Raw genomic sequence first — 13738 nt, 5'->3', positions numbered from 1 at the left:
GTATGTGCTTTGGTGAGTGCTGTGAAGTGTGTAAACCTGGTGATTCACAGACCTGTACCCCTGGGGATAAAAATATATGTTTATAAAAAATAAAAAATTATATATAAAAAAAATGCCAGGAAAAAAAAAAAAGAAGAAATGCTGCAGGGAGGAGGAAGAGGTGAAGGGAAGAGGAAGAGGAAGCAGCAACAGAGGAAGTGTTTGTTGGGGAATTTGCTCTTTCAGATTCAGGGGTTTTGAGTCTGAGGATTTGCTTTTGAAGAAGGCACTGAGAATTAAGAACGGGTGATTATGTAGGGGAATTATAAGCTACAAAAGGCAGTTAAGGAGAAAGGTACATAATAAACAGAGTGAATATTTTCTGAAAATAAGAGAACTCTGGAAAAGAGTTGGGCAGGAAGGTGGAGAGAGTTAATTTTCAGGAAGGATAAACATAGTTGGAAATATTAGACCATGGTGGAGAGGCAATATAGTGCAGCTATTAACACCATGGATTTGAGGACTGGCCTGTTCTACCCTTTAGTAGCTGGGTGATCTTGGTGGAGTTACTTAAACTTTCTGTGGTTTTGTTTGTCAGTCTGGAAATGGGGAATGGTAATGCTGATAGTGATTGTCCCTTAGTGTATTTTTGTTTAAGATTTTATTTATTTGACAGAGATTACAAGTAGGCAGAGAGAGAGGAGGAAGCAGGCTCCCCGCTGAGCAGAGAGCCCGATGTGGGGCTCGATCCCAGGACACTGGGATCATGACCTGAGCCAAAGGCAGAGGTCACGCCTCCAGAAGACTGGAGCCACCCAGGTGCCCCCTTAGATGGTGTATTAAGTGCATATATAAATTTAATATATATAAAGTGAATAAAAAGCTCTTAAGGCAATATCAAGTACTAAGTACTCTGACTGTTATTATTGTTCATTTGACATATTTATTTTTAATTATGAAAGAATAAATCATCTTGCTCGAATACAAATGCTCCTGTGATCCTAAAAGCCACTGCTTCCCACCTCCTTTTAAATCCTTTAGTTTGGGGGATGGAATGTGCTAGAGAAGACTAAGAGAGAACAAAGAAAAGCAGAAGGCAAGCAGAGAAGTGAATCATTTTATTTTCTATTAAAACTTTACCCTCTTACTCAGAATAAACTGTATCTTTCAGGTTTTAGTGCTAAAATTTTACTTTCTGAGTATGCTATATATTGAGTTTAAAAAATAAATCCCAGGAGCACCTGTATAGCTTAGTTGGTTAAGCAGCTGCCTTTGGCCCAGGTCATGATGGGGAGGAGGGTGAAATCCTGGGATTGAGTTGCACGTCGTGTGTCCTACTCAGTGGGGAGTCTGCTTCTCCCTCTCCCTCTGACTCTCCTCCCTGCAAGTATGTGCTCTCCCTCTCAAATGAATAAATAAAAAATCTTAAAAAGATAAATTCCATGCTAAATACATTAAAGAAACATTTGAAATAAAGGTATTTTATATAAAACTGTTATGCTAATGTTAATCTATATATTGATTATATGTTTCAATTCCTGATGGCTTTCATCTGGTTCTTTTAAACCTAGCTTAGATTTGAAATACTGCTTTCTGCAATTATAATACATAATCCTGAAAAATGCCAGTTTAATAAATAGCTAATGTATACATGCCTGAATAGATCGTTCTAAGAAAAACAATGTCAGAATTTCATAACCATAGTGAAAATCTGCACTAAAAATTTTCCCCCAATTATTTTTCACCAGAAAATTAAGTACATTGTAGCTCTCTGAGAAGAGATGAATCTGGACACCATTTTAGGAGTGGAGATTACCTAGGTACCAGACCAGCTTCCTCAGAAGGATAAAACCTTCACCAGGTAAGATGCCTTCTTCCTGGACCTGGCAATGAGGATGTGCCTGAGGGGCTCTCAGGCCTTGGGGAAGTTGATAACATTTTCAGCTATTAGGAAACTGGGTCGGCAGCCCCAGCAACAAGCAGAATGTGTTAACAGCTGTCCTATTACTGTTGATTTGATTCTGGGAATTTAGTTTTGCTTCTTGGGGACAGCTCTGAACAGCATGAAAATTCCAGAAAGTTCTGTCACTCCCATTTATTTGACACTGAGCATGGTTAGGTCTCTTTTTGGAGAAAGATTTTTCCCAGAAATGGCACCTGGGTGGCTCAGTGGGGCACCTGGGTGGCTCAGTGGGTTAAAGCCTCTGCCTTCGGCTCAGGTTGTGATCCCAGGGTCCTGGGATCGAGCCCTGCATCAGGCTCTCTGCTCTGCAGGGAGTGTGCTTCCACTTCTCTCTCTCTGCCTGCCTCTCTGCTTACTTGTGATCTCTGTCAAATAAATAAATAAAATCTTTAAAAAAATAAAAATAATTAACCCATCAAACAATAGGCATTTGTTAGTTCCTATTTTGTTTTTAGTGCTGCGTAAAATACAGATGTAAACTCTTGCCTGTAAGTTGTCATTCTGCGAATCACTGCTAATTTGAGCCATCTAACAGTCTAGAAATGGCTTCATTATACAGAAACTGGTTATACATGATATAATCTAAATTGCTGGCCATTTGTAGTCTAGAACTGCTCAAAATGAATATACAGGTCAATGTTATTTAGTTGCTTGAGAGAGAGGGGTTTTGGAGAGGAGAACTTTGTTTCTCAAATAAAGGTTTTTCTTGAAGGAGGACTTTGCTCTGGAGGTGGATTTGCCTTCATATTAATGAGGAGTAAGGGAGGGCAGGTGCTGAAATTTTGTTAGAAAGATAACACTGGAACTGGGTCAGATGCTTGATAGGGTGCCAAGCTACCATTAATTTTATATTGATTGAATTATTCATATTAATATGCCAAAAAAAACAACCCCACTAAACCTCCCTAAAAACTAAAGCTTTAGCAGCTTTTTCATTTCTAGCAGGTAGGAATTTCTCTATTCTATGACATAGGTTAAACATTTACTCATTTGACAACTATTCCCAGGAAGTCTATCATATGTCAGGCATTTTAAGCACTGGAGATTCAGCAGAACACAAAAACAGCCAAAAATCTTTGTTTTCATGGTGTGGGAGACAGACAATAAGCAAGATTAAAAAGTATGTTAATGAAAGGTACTAAGTAAAAAAATATAGAATAGGAAGCATGAGGTGGGGTACAGTTCTAGACAGGGTGGTCTGGGAAAGCCTATGAAGAAGTGACATTTGAGAAAAGATCTTGGGGAAGTCTCTTCATAGTATAAATACATTACATGTTCTAAATTAATTCTCAGCTGAAGTTTAACAAGGTAATGAGAAATTTTACCTCAGTCATGTTTTTATTTATTTAACAGATAGAGATCACAAGTAGGCAGATAGGCAGGCAGAGAGAGAGGCGGAGGGGGGTGGTGGGGGAAGCAGGCTCCCTGTTGAGCAGAGAGCCTGACGCAGGGCTCAATCCCAGGACCCTGAGATCATGACCTGAGCTGAAGGCAGAGGCTTAACCCACTGAGCCACCCAAGTTCCCCCTCAGTCATGTTTTGAGAGTCTCCCCCTGACCCCTAATCCCTAGGGATGTATGGGATCCCCGTGTTTCTGTCTTCGAGTATGTTTCCAGTCCCTCATCTTACTCTAGCCTGGTTGCTCTTGAGGTCTCTGTGTTCAACCCTACATGGTTTCTTTGAGGGGCCAGGTGTGGGTACAGGAATCCTTTGTTATGGTTAAGAAGCCAAGATTTAATTTTGTCACCCAGGCATCTAAGTGTTATCTCATCAAAGGAGCTCTCCCCTGTGGTCATGTTCACAGTGAACTGGGGAGACCCTGGGCCCTAGAGCCTTGATCCAGCCCATCACAAAGATGATGCTGACTGTTCTTAGCCTTCTCATGAGGAAGAATTCAAGGACATACACAACACAGTAGGTGAGTGACACAGTGGGAAAGTTTATTAAAGCTCAAGTATAGTCCCCAGATGTTAGAGCAGGCTACCCGAAGAGAACACTGTGCACCCTGGGGGTTGGGTTTCTATCCTTTATTGACCCTTGCAAACTACAGGGTGGAATATTCCTTACTTGGGGAGGAATTTCTTGGAAGCAGGGTTTTGGCCTTTTCTTCCTTATTTGGTCAGGAGTTTCTTGTCTTGGCACCCACCAACTTGGGCCTGTATGGTTTGATCTGACTTCTTGTGGAGTGCTGCCGGGACAGGCCTCTTACTTTCCTGATAGCTGACCATGAATTCCTCATTGCTGGGCTCCATGTATTCTGTTAGAATCTAATACCTGCCTACTCTAACATACCCAGATATGGGGTACCCTGGGAATTCCCCCCAAACTCCCAAACCCATCTTTAGAGGTCCCTCATGACAGGGCTCCTTCTCTTCCTCAGTTTCAGCATATATCTTTCTAAAAGCCCTTCTCACAGTCCAAGCACCCAAGCAACCAAGCAAAAGCCTGGGTGGTGGTTTTTCAGGTGTCTCTCTACCTTTGTTTTTAACCTCCAAGGTCACTGTAGCAAGGAAGTGACCTTTTTAAGAAGAATCTCAGAAGAAGAACCCTCATTCCTTTGAGTCTTACTGAGGACAAAACAAAACAATGTCTCAAATTACCTGGTCATGCATTCAAATAATGAATGTGGTCAATATAAATTATTTCCATTTGTTAATATACTCAGAATTGTTTGAACAATGCTTGTTTCCCTCTGGTCTATTAGCATTATGATTGTTTGTTTGGCTTGAATTTGGAGCCAGGGGTGGGGGGGGTGGAGACATTCCTTTATAAGAATATTGTTTGCTCTCTCTCCCTGCCCCCTGGTTAGGGGTAAATTTACAATAGTTCAATTTTTGTAAAAGACCAGTAAATATGGAGATGTACTTGATAGTGGCCAGCGGAGAGATTAGGAGACTAAAACAGAGGGGGTAAGTGTCAAACCGAAGAAAGGTAGGAGTGGGAGAAGAGAGAACAGGAAAGGAGATGGAGTACTGAGAAACAGAGAATGGAAGGGACAGAGGAGAAAATGAAGCTGGACTCTCAGGAAGAAGGAATGAAAAAAATAAATCTAGAATAAGGAATGAGGACAATAAAGAAACAAGTGAGAAGCACTGACTCAGTGTTGAACTCATACAATCTGAAGGTCAGAAGTTTGACATGGCTGTTACTGGGCAAAAATCAAGGTGGTAGCAGGGCTGCTTTTTTTTTTTTTTTTTTTTTTTTTTTTTTTTGAGGCTCCAGAGCAGAATCCGTATTTTTTTTTTTTTTTAAAGATTTTATTTTTTTGACAGAGATCACAAGTAGGCAGAGAGGCAGGCAGAGAAAGAGAGGAGGAAGCAGGCTCCCCGCTGAGCAGAAAGCCTGATGCAGGGCTCAATCCCAGGATCCTGGGATCATGACCTGAGCTGAAGGCAGAGGCTTTAATCCACTGAGCCACCCACTGAGCCACGCAGGCACCCCCAGAATCCATATCTTTAAGCTGATTTTCCAGCTTTTAGAGGTTGCCGGCTTACCTTGATTTATGGCCCCTTTCCTTCTCTAACTTCAAAGCATAACTCTGATCATTTTTTTTTTTTTAAGGGTTTTATTTATTTATTTATTTGAGATAGAGAATGAGAGTTGGGAGACAGAGGGAGAAGCAGATTCCCCAGTGAGCAAGGAGCCCAGTGCAAGGCTCCATCCTAGGACTCTAAGATCTGAGCTACTCAGGCACCCTTCTAGAGTCCCATCTCTCTCATAGCCAGGAAATATTCTCCATTTTTGAGAGCTATGTGATTAGACTGTGCCCACTTGGACAATTCAGGATAATCTCCTTATCTCAGAATCCTTGACAATGACTTCTTCTGCAAAGTGGCTTTTTCCATAAAAGGTGATATAGTCACTAGTTCTGGGAATTAGGATAAGTACATCTTGGAGGGGGCATCAGCTACAAAGATTATGTAGCCCTAAGTGGAACCCTCTGTGTAGATAAAACAATCAAGCAGTGCACTACCAGGTGGGTGTATTTCCAGGCTAGGAAACATCAAATGTGATTTAACATTCATACCATTTAAAATGTAGAACTAGAATGTCATTTATTCTCAAAGAATTAAGACATACGTAATTTGGTAAAGAAAAATGCATACTTTTAAAAATTATGTTATGTAAAACAGCAAAAAAATAAATGGAGGAACTTTGAAAACATACACAAATTTTTTTACCTGATAACCTGAAGCCTAGGACTAGGTGGTAAGCCATTGAAGTGCTTGTTCATAACGAGCATGTTTCTTCTTGGTGCTTCTCTGCTAAGATGCTTATGGATTCAGAATAACCGGTGACTCTGGGCGACAGCTTCTGATGAACCCCACATGATACTAAGTGGCCTCTCCTCAGATGAAGGGTTGATCCTCGTTTCTATGTAGCTAAGGGGCATTCTGTAGATGCATTTCCTCATTCATACACATTCATGTCCTTAACATTTACCACACATCATTGTAATCAGTAATTAGCCCTTTGTGGGGAACATTAACAAGAACCCCTTTATGAATTTAATTCCACCATCTGACTCTGATTCTGATTCATGCCCTGTTCTCATCTTTCTACGCTTGTACCAGTGCTCTGGACAAGCTGGGAGTAGCAGTAAAAAATTCCATGTAAGAAAAATGATGTCTGGGAGAGAAAAAGGACCTTTGTGATTTACAGGTTGCAATTCAAAAATAGTCCTGACCTTTTTGCTTAAAAAGACTCCAGGAAGGAAATGTAGTGGCTCAAATTACCACAGACAGGGCTATTTATCCCATGTTCCCTTCAAATGGAAAGTAGCACTTGTTTGTTGAATACAGAGTTCCAAGCTCTTGCCGGTCACTGTTAGTACTATGTATCTTCATGAGTTTTTCTGGGTAAGAGCTTATCTGCATAAGAAGTCACATTATATTTGTCTGTGTATAAACTTATACAAATTCATGTAAAACCACCTCATATTTGTCGAACACTTGACTTTGTAGAGTTCTTTTACCTCAGACATTTCATCCTGTCTTACAGCAACTTGGAAGGTGGTCAGAGCAAGTAATGGAGTCATAGAGCCATATAATTAGCCATATAATTCTCATCTCACTTGGTCACAGGGCTAGGTAGTGAGAGTTTAGATTAGAACCGGGTTTCCTAACTTTCCAGCCAGGGCTTTTTGTACTTGATTGTCGATTAAAAAAAATTCCAGTAACTCAAGAGTTAAAGTACAGTTTTAATGACTTCAGAATTGTCAGAGCTGTAACACCAGTTTTCACTTACAATATTTTAGGCTCAGTTGACTGTAATTTGGTGGTGGTGGTGGGAAAAAGAAACAAAAAAGAAAATGGCATTTCATGCAATATTATATAAAAACATGACAAGATCTTGAAAGCTGCAATATTATATAAAAGACTGAGAAAAAACAAACACTTTCTATACTATTTTAAAACATGGTTTAAGGACATGACTTTGACCACATAATGAATATAAGGATCCAAGAGTAAATGCGGGCATGACCTTTGAGCTTCATTGTTCAACATGCACAGAACTGAGCATTTTCTGGTCAATGTAATTATTCTCACCAAAAATGGTATAAATGAAATGCCTTTAAATCTAAAGTTAGGCTGTAGAGTTTAGAATTCTACTTTTTACCCTACATGTTTCTTTTCCTGACTCTGTTTAATCTAGGTCAGTTGTACAGTAATTGTTTTTACTTAAAAATGGTCAACATATTTTGGTCAGCTGTTTTGGGCTCGGTATGGTTCCCTGGCTCATTTATAACATTTGACCAGGTTGAAATTTTGTTTTTGTTTTTTATGCCAGTCTAAAAGTATACAAAACCTGTTTCTTCCTGGTTTTACTCATCAGTTTTCAGTAAATGACAACTTTTAATCTTTCAAAGATATACTTTAAAATTAAGTGATTTGTCTTTTTTACCTAATAATTTCTTCCTGCCTCTTGAAATATTTCTGTAGCCTTATTAGATATCGACAGGGGAAAATCTCCACACACACACACAAAATTCCTTTTAAGTTTCCATGTATATTTTGCTGATATTTGTGGCAGATAGGAATATTGCATTCAGTTAAATAGATGAATTGTGGCTTCTGATTGGAATGCTACTTTAGTCTGTAAGGAATTAGATCTGGGTCACAGAAAGGGCTGGCTCAGATGGCCTGTCCAGTGCCACCATCTTACCTCATGCAAGGAGCATAAAACAATTCTTCAGGCTTTTATTCATCAAAATGGAATGTGTTTCATTAGGAATTCTACTCAAAGAGTGAGACTGCATACTGAGAAAATTATGTAGCAATCATCTTTTCCTAACCTAAAAAATAAAATATGAATGTGGAAAAGTTCACAGCATTTCATGTCCCCTACCCTGCTCCACCCATGACCACCTGGAGACATGGCTGAATCAAGAGGGGATACTTGTGGACCCCCAATGGTCTCAATATTAAGAGTCTGTGCAATAACTTCGAGGTCCTTCTCTGATTAGCTGTGTTTTCTCATTTGCATTTGTAGGCTGGAGAACAACTGGAAAGTCCAAATCTAAAAATAAACAAAGCAAAGCAATAAATACCCTCTGATCATATTACATTTCCCTTAATGGGGCAAGTGGTGGATATTTTTGTTGAAATGATTATTGGCAAACTAATTCATTTCTTAAGATATTGAGGATGCCTGCCTTTTAAAGAGCTTCAAAAGGGAGAAGACATTGTCTTTACTCTTAAGTTCTGTCAGTTATAGAATTATAAAATTAAAGCACTAAACTCTGCTTTCAACTTGAGGCAATTGCTGAACCAGGTGAACTGGAGCTTTAGTTTTCACCATCTTGTGGGGGATAAGGACAGGTCCACCGCATAGGTCATATAGACCCCAGTATATATCTGTATGAAAAATGCCCCCTAAAGTTGTTCAGTGTACAATGACATATGTGGTCCTGTTTGGGACAGAGGTCAAAGCCCAGAGCTTGCTTAGATGGCAATCTAATAGGAAGCTCCTCACGTAGAGCTGGTATCCAAAATGGCATGCACTATCTAAATCCCCATACCCCTATATCTACAAGGAAATTTGTTAATCTTGAGCTTTGTTGCTCAAGTGAAAGAGAAAAGAGCTCCCCTACAAATATTTAATGGTAAGACAATGAGCACACATATTGGCAGAAAAAATTTAAATATCTATATGTACTAAGAAACCTCAGTTGATAGTTTAATTTAAAATGGTCCAATATAAGATGTAATCCAAAGTACCTACCAGAAAAGAATGGCCCCATCTTCAACCCAGACCTCAGAGAATCACTGAAGTATTGCTAACACACATGAACTCAAGATAAAAATGAATAGAAAGGGGAGATAGAGATAGAAAGAATTAGAGAAATAGAAACCCTCAAAAAATAACAAAAAAATTATAAGAAACATGAATTGAGTAAAAAGACAGAAAGATTTAAATATTGAGAAGGAAAGAGTAAAAGATTACACACAAAAACAATGTACACTAAGAGCTAGTAGAAACAGTGGAAGGCCAGATGAGACCCAAAAGGACTTCAAATCCTGCACTTTTAAGACACAGAATTTGTTGAAAAATTAGATGAATTTCAGTGATCAAGTGGATTTTGAAACTAATGCAAAAGAACTTGAGTTCAAAATATCTGAAAATTTTAAAGCTGATGAATGGGTTTAACAGCTAAAGAGACAATTAATGAAGGAGAGGACAGATCTGAGATTAATCAGAATGTCACACAGAGAAACATAAAAAAAAATATGAGAGAGGTTGACATGAAAAATAGAATGATACAGTCTAACACATCTGATAAAACTTCCATAAAGAAAGTAAAAGAAAAGATTAGAGGCAATATTTAAAGATTCAGTGTCTGAGAATTTTCTAGAAAGGCAACAATCCACAGATTCAAGAATCAGGGTAAATTAAAGAAGAACTCATATTTATTTATTTATTTATTTTAAAGATTTTACTTTGTGACAGAGATCACAAGTAGGCAGAGAGGCAGGCAGAGAGAGGAAGGGAAGCAGGCTCCCTGCTTATCAGAGAGCCCGATGTGGGGCTCGATCCCAGGACTCTGGGATCATGACCTGAGCCGAAGGCAAAAGCTTTAACCCACTGAGCCACCCAGGTGCCCCAAGAACTCACATTTAAAACATCTTAGTGACTTTGAAAAACACTAAAGACAATTTATTTATTTATTTATTTATTTTGAGAGAGAGAGTGAGTGGGGAGGAGCAGAGAGATAGAATCTTAAGCAGGCTCCATGTCCAGCACAGAGCCTTATGTGGAGCTCAGTGTGGGGCTCCACAGGGGGCTCTATCTTACCACCCTGAGATCATGACCTGAGCCTAAATCCATGAGCCAAAATCAAGAGTTGGGTGCTTAACTGACACCCCTCAAAGACAATGGTTTTAACAGCAATCTTACTTCTCAATAGTAAATACGGAAGCTCAAAAACTATGGAATAATTTTAATATGCTAAAAGAAGATATCAACTTAAATTTGTTTACAAACTGTCTTATTGTTACTTTTTTAAAAACCATAATATAAAGGCATTTTCAGACAATAGATATGGAAATTGTGTCACCAACAGACTCAATTTAAAAGATGTAATTCAGGCACAAAGAAAGTGTTAGTAGATGGAAAATTTGTGTTGTAAAAGGAATGATTAGTAAAGAAATGTTGGATCTATGAATAAAAGTAAGTGACTGTTGACTATGTACAGCAATAATAATTAAAATTAAGATAAAACTAGAATACAAGAATAGTATATAACTCAAAAAAGAAGTGATCAGAGTTAAAATGTTACAAATTTCTTGTATTGTTCAGGAGGGGGTGAAGATAAGAATTAATTTTGAACTTTGATAACAAGTATGCTTAATGAATGTTTAGGGTAACCCTAAAAGAACAGGGCAGAGAAAATAATTTCCAAACTAGAGGAGGGAAAGAAATGAAATATGAATTGTTATAAAAGAAAAAAGGAAAAAAAGTCAATTTAAAGTGATAATTAAATAATAAAGTGATAACTAATATAACTAATTATAAGTATCTAGACCTAGTTACTCAGGTAGTCAGTAATAGAGCTGGTATTCAAACCTAAACAGTATTTCTTAGAGTCTGTTCTCTTAAAAACTGTGCTATACTAGCTCTCATAAAAGAGTAAGTTAGCAGGGAAAAAAGTATCATTAATTATAATAAATACAAATGGACTTAATACCTTATTTAAAAGAAAAATGTTCTCAAACTGAAATCCCACCCCTACCATACGTTGTTTATAAAATACACAACAAAAAACAGGGCAAAAAAAAAAAGTTGAAAGTAAAAAGATGTAAACATCTTTATCATATAAACACTACTAAAAAGAAAGCTAATCTAACTATATTTTAACAGACAAAAGACAAAACATTGATAGAGCTAAAGAGTAATATAAAATATAAATTCAATTCACCAAATAGCTATTAAAGTTCTAGGCTTATATACACTAAAATAGCCTCAAAATACATGAACCAAAATTGACAGAACCTTATAGAAAAATCGAGAAATTCATCATCACAGTGGAAGATTTGAACACTTCTTTCAGTAACTGATGAAACAAATACTTAAGAATATAAAACATTTGAAAAGGATAATGTTGTGAACTAAATTGTGTTAAACACTCTGCCTCCCCACTCTAGTTCATATGTTGAAGTTCTAACCCCCAGTACCTCTAATGTGAATCATATTTGGAGAGATGGTCTTTAAAGAGGTAATTAAGTTAAAAAGAGGTTCAGGGTAGACATTCATTCAATATAACTGATGTCATTATAAGATGAGGATATTAAGACACAGATACATGGAGGGAAGACTATGTGAAGACATGAGGAGAAAATGGCCATCTAATGCCAAGAAGAGTGGCCTCAGAGGGAGTCAACCCTGTTGACACCTTACTTTTTTTTTAAGATTTTATTTATTTATTTGACAGAGATCACAAGTAGGCAGAGAGGCAGGCAGAGAGAGAGTGGGGGGAAAGGCTCCTCACCAAGCAGAGAGCCCAATGTGGGGCTCAATCCCAGGACCCTGGGATCATTACCCAAGCAACCTGAGCCAAAGGCAGAGGCTTAATTGACTGAGCCACCCAGGCACCCTGCCCCCGTGACACCTTAAAGTTTGACTTCTAACCTTGAGAATTATGAGAAAATAAATTTCTGTTGTTCAAGCCACCCTCTCTGTGGTACTTTGTAAACAGCAGCCCTAGTGAACTAGTACATATAAAAATTGGGTTTATTTAATAGTTATAAATGGAACAGTGAACCTTAAAAAAGGCAGAATGTATTATTTTGGAGCCATGTCGAACATTTATAAAAATTAAGTTCTAAGATGTAAAGCAAGCCTCAAGATATTTTCAAATATTGCATCATGTTTTCCATAATTTCTGATCACAGTGCAGTTAAATTAGATACAAACAACAGTAAATAACCTGAAAAATCCCCATATGTTTACAAATTAAGACACATATAGGCCTAGGGGCACATGGGTGGCTCAGGGGTTTAAAGCCTCTGCCTTCAGCTAGGGTCCTGGGATTGAGCCCTGCATTGTGCTCTCTGCTTAACGGGGAGACTGCTTTCTCTCCTCTCTCTCTGCCTGCCTCTCTGTTTACCTGTGATCTCTGTCAAATAAATAAACAAAATATTAAAAAAAAAGACACATATAGGCCCAATGTATATATCAAGGAAAAAATTATAATGGAAATTAGAAAATATTTAGAACTCATATTTTAAGAACAATATAAAAACACATGTGACACTAAAATAGTACTTACAGGAAAAATTACAACTGTAAATGCTTACTATCCTAAAAGGAGGTTTGGGAATTAAGTAGTATAAAAATTAACAAGTTAGAAAACTAACAATAAATTAAGAGAAATAATAAAGAATAAAAATTTATATATATATATATATATACCAAACCCAAAAGTTATTTGGGAAAACCAGTTACATTTTCAGAAATCTGATAGAATGGCTAAAAAACAAAAAGCAGAAATAAGCAATGTAAGGGATGAAAAATGGGATAGTAATACAGATCCTATAGACACATGAAAGGTTATAAGAAATTTTGAAGAACTAATTTTTAAGTAAAGATAGCAAATCTAAATGGCCTATAAACATTAAATACATTGAATCAGTAATCTAAAATTTGTGCAACTGCACATTAGCCCAGAAAGTCCTACAAAATCCTGTAGAAAGAAAGAAATCCAGTAATATACAAACTCTTTAAGAAAAGTTTAAAAAGAAGGAATAGGTTCTAATTTATTTCATGAGGCATAATCTTGGTATAGAACTCTATATTCAAGAAAGGAAAATTGTAGAGCAATCTCAATCATTAACATAGATACAAACATCTAAAACAAAACATCAGCAAACCCATTTCATTAAAAAATAAAATAGTTTAAAAATTATGACTGCATTGGGTTATACTCAAGACTATAAGACTTAACATTGGAAAAATAATTTATATAATTCTTCACATTAATAAATTAAGGGAGAAAAATCATGATCATCTTAATTGATGAAGAAAAAATGTCTAAAAATATAAAGTGCTCAACTTATGTTTGCTGTGGAAAAGCTAGGTGGATAAGCCTGTCTAAATTTGCTCACTGAACCTTGGTAGCCAAAAATTGAAGAAACCCCTCCACTTTGAGCCACTTTTGGGGTCACATTCTGAGCAGACTCACTCGTCTTGATCCCCTGGCCCAGAGCCTTGATGATGCTTACTGGTTGGTAAACAAAAGGAAGGTGAATTTAATCTCTTTCTTGTGCCCTTTTCCTGGGCAGCAATATGTGATGGATG

General features: G+C 37.4%; 1 protein-coding gene across 4 annotated transcripts in view; it reads right to left on the bottom strand.

Annotated features, from left to right (window-relative positions):
* Positions 1–6563: 6563 nt before the first annotated feature.
* Positions 6564–13738, bottom strand: part of DNAJC5B (DnaJ heat shock protein family (Hsp40) member C5 beta) — a 97714-nt gene continuing 90539 nt past the window's right edge. For all 4 annotated transcript variants that reach the window (XM_032316623.1, XM_032316622.1, XM_032316625.1 and 1 more), the window contains one exon: positions 6564–8461. In XM_032316623.1, the coding sequence (XP_032172514.1) occupies positions 8367–8461 (95 nt within the window). In that variant the 3' untranslated portion in view covers positions 6564–8366. The remainder of the gene's footprint in view (positions 8462–13738) is intronic.

This window comes from Mustela erminea, chromosome 16 (genome assembly GCF_009829155.1).
Source record: "Mustela erminea isolate mMusErm1 chromosome 16, mMusErm1.Pri, whole genome shotgun sequence".
Taxonomy (NCBI): Eukaryota; Metazoa; Chordata; class Mammalia; order Carnivora; family Mustelidae; genus Mustela; species Mustela erminea.
The sequence above is the reverse complement of the archived record's forward strand: the minus strand, read 5'-3'. Positions and strand labels throughout refer to the sequence as shown.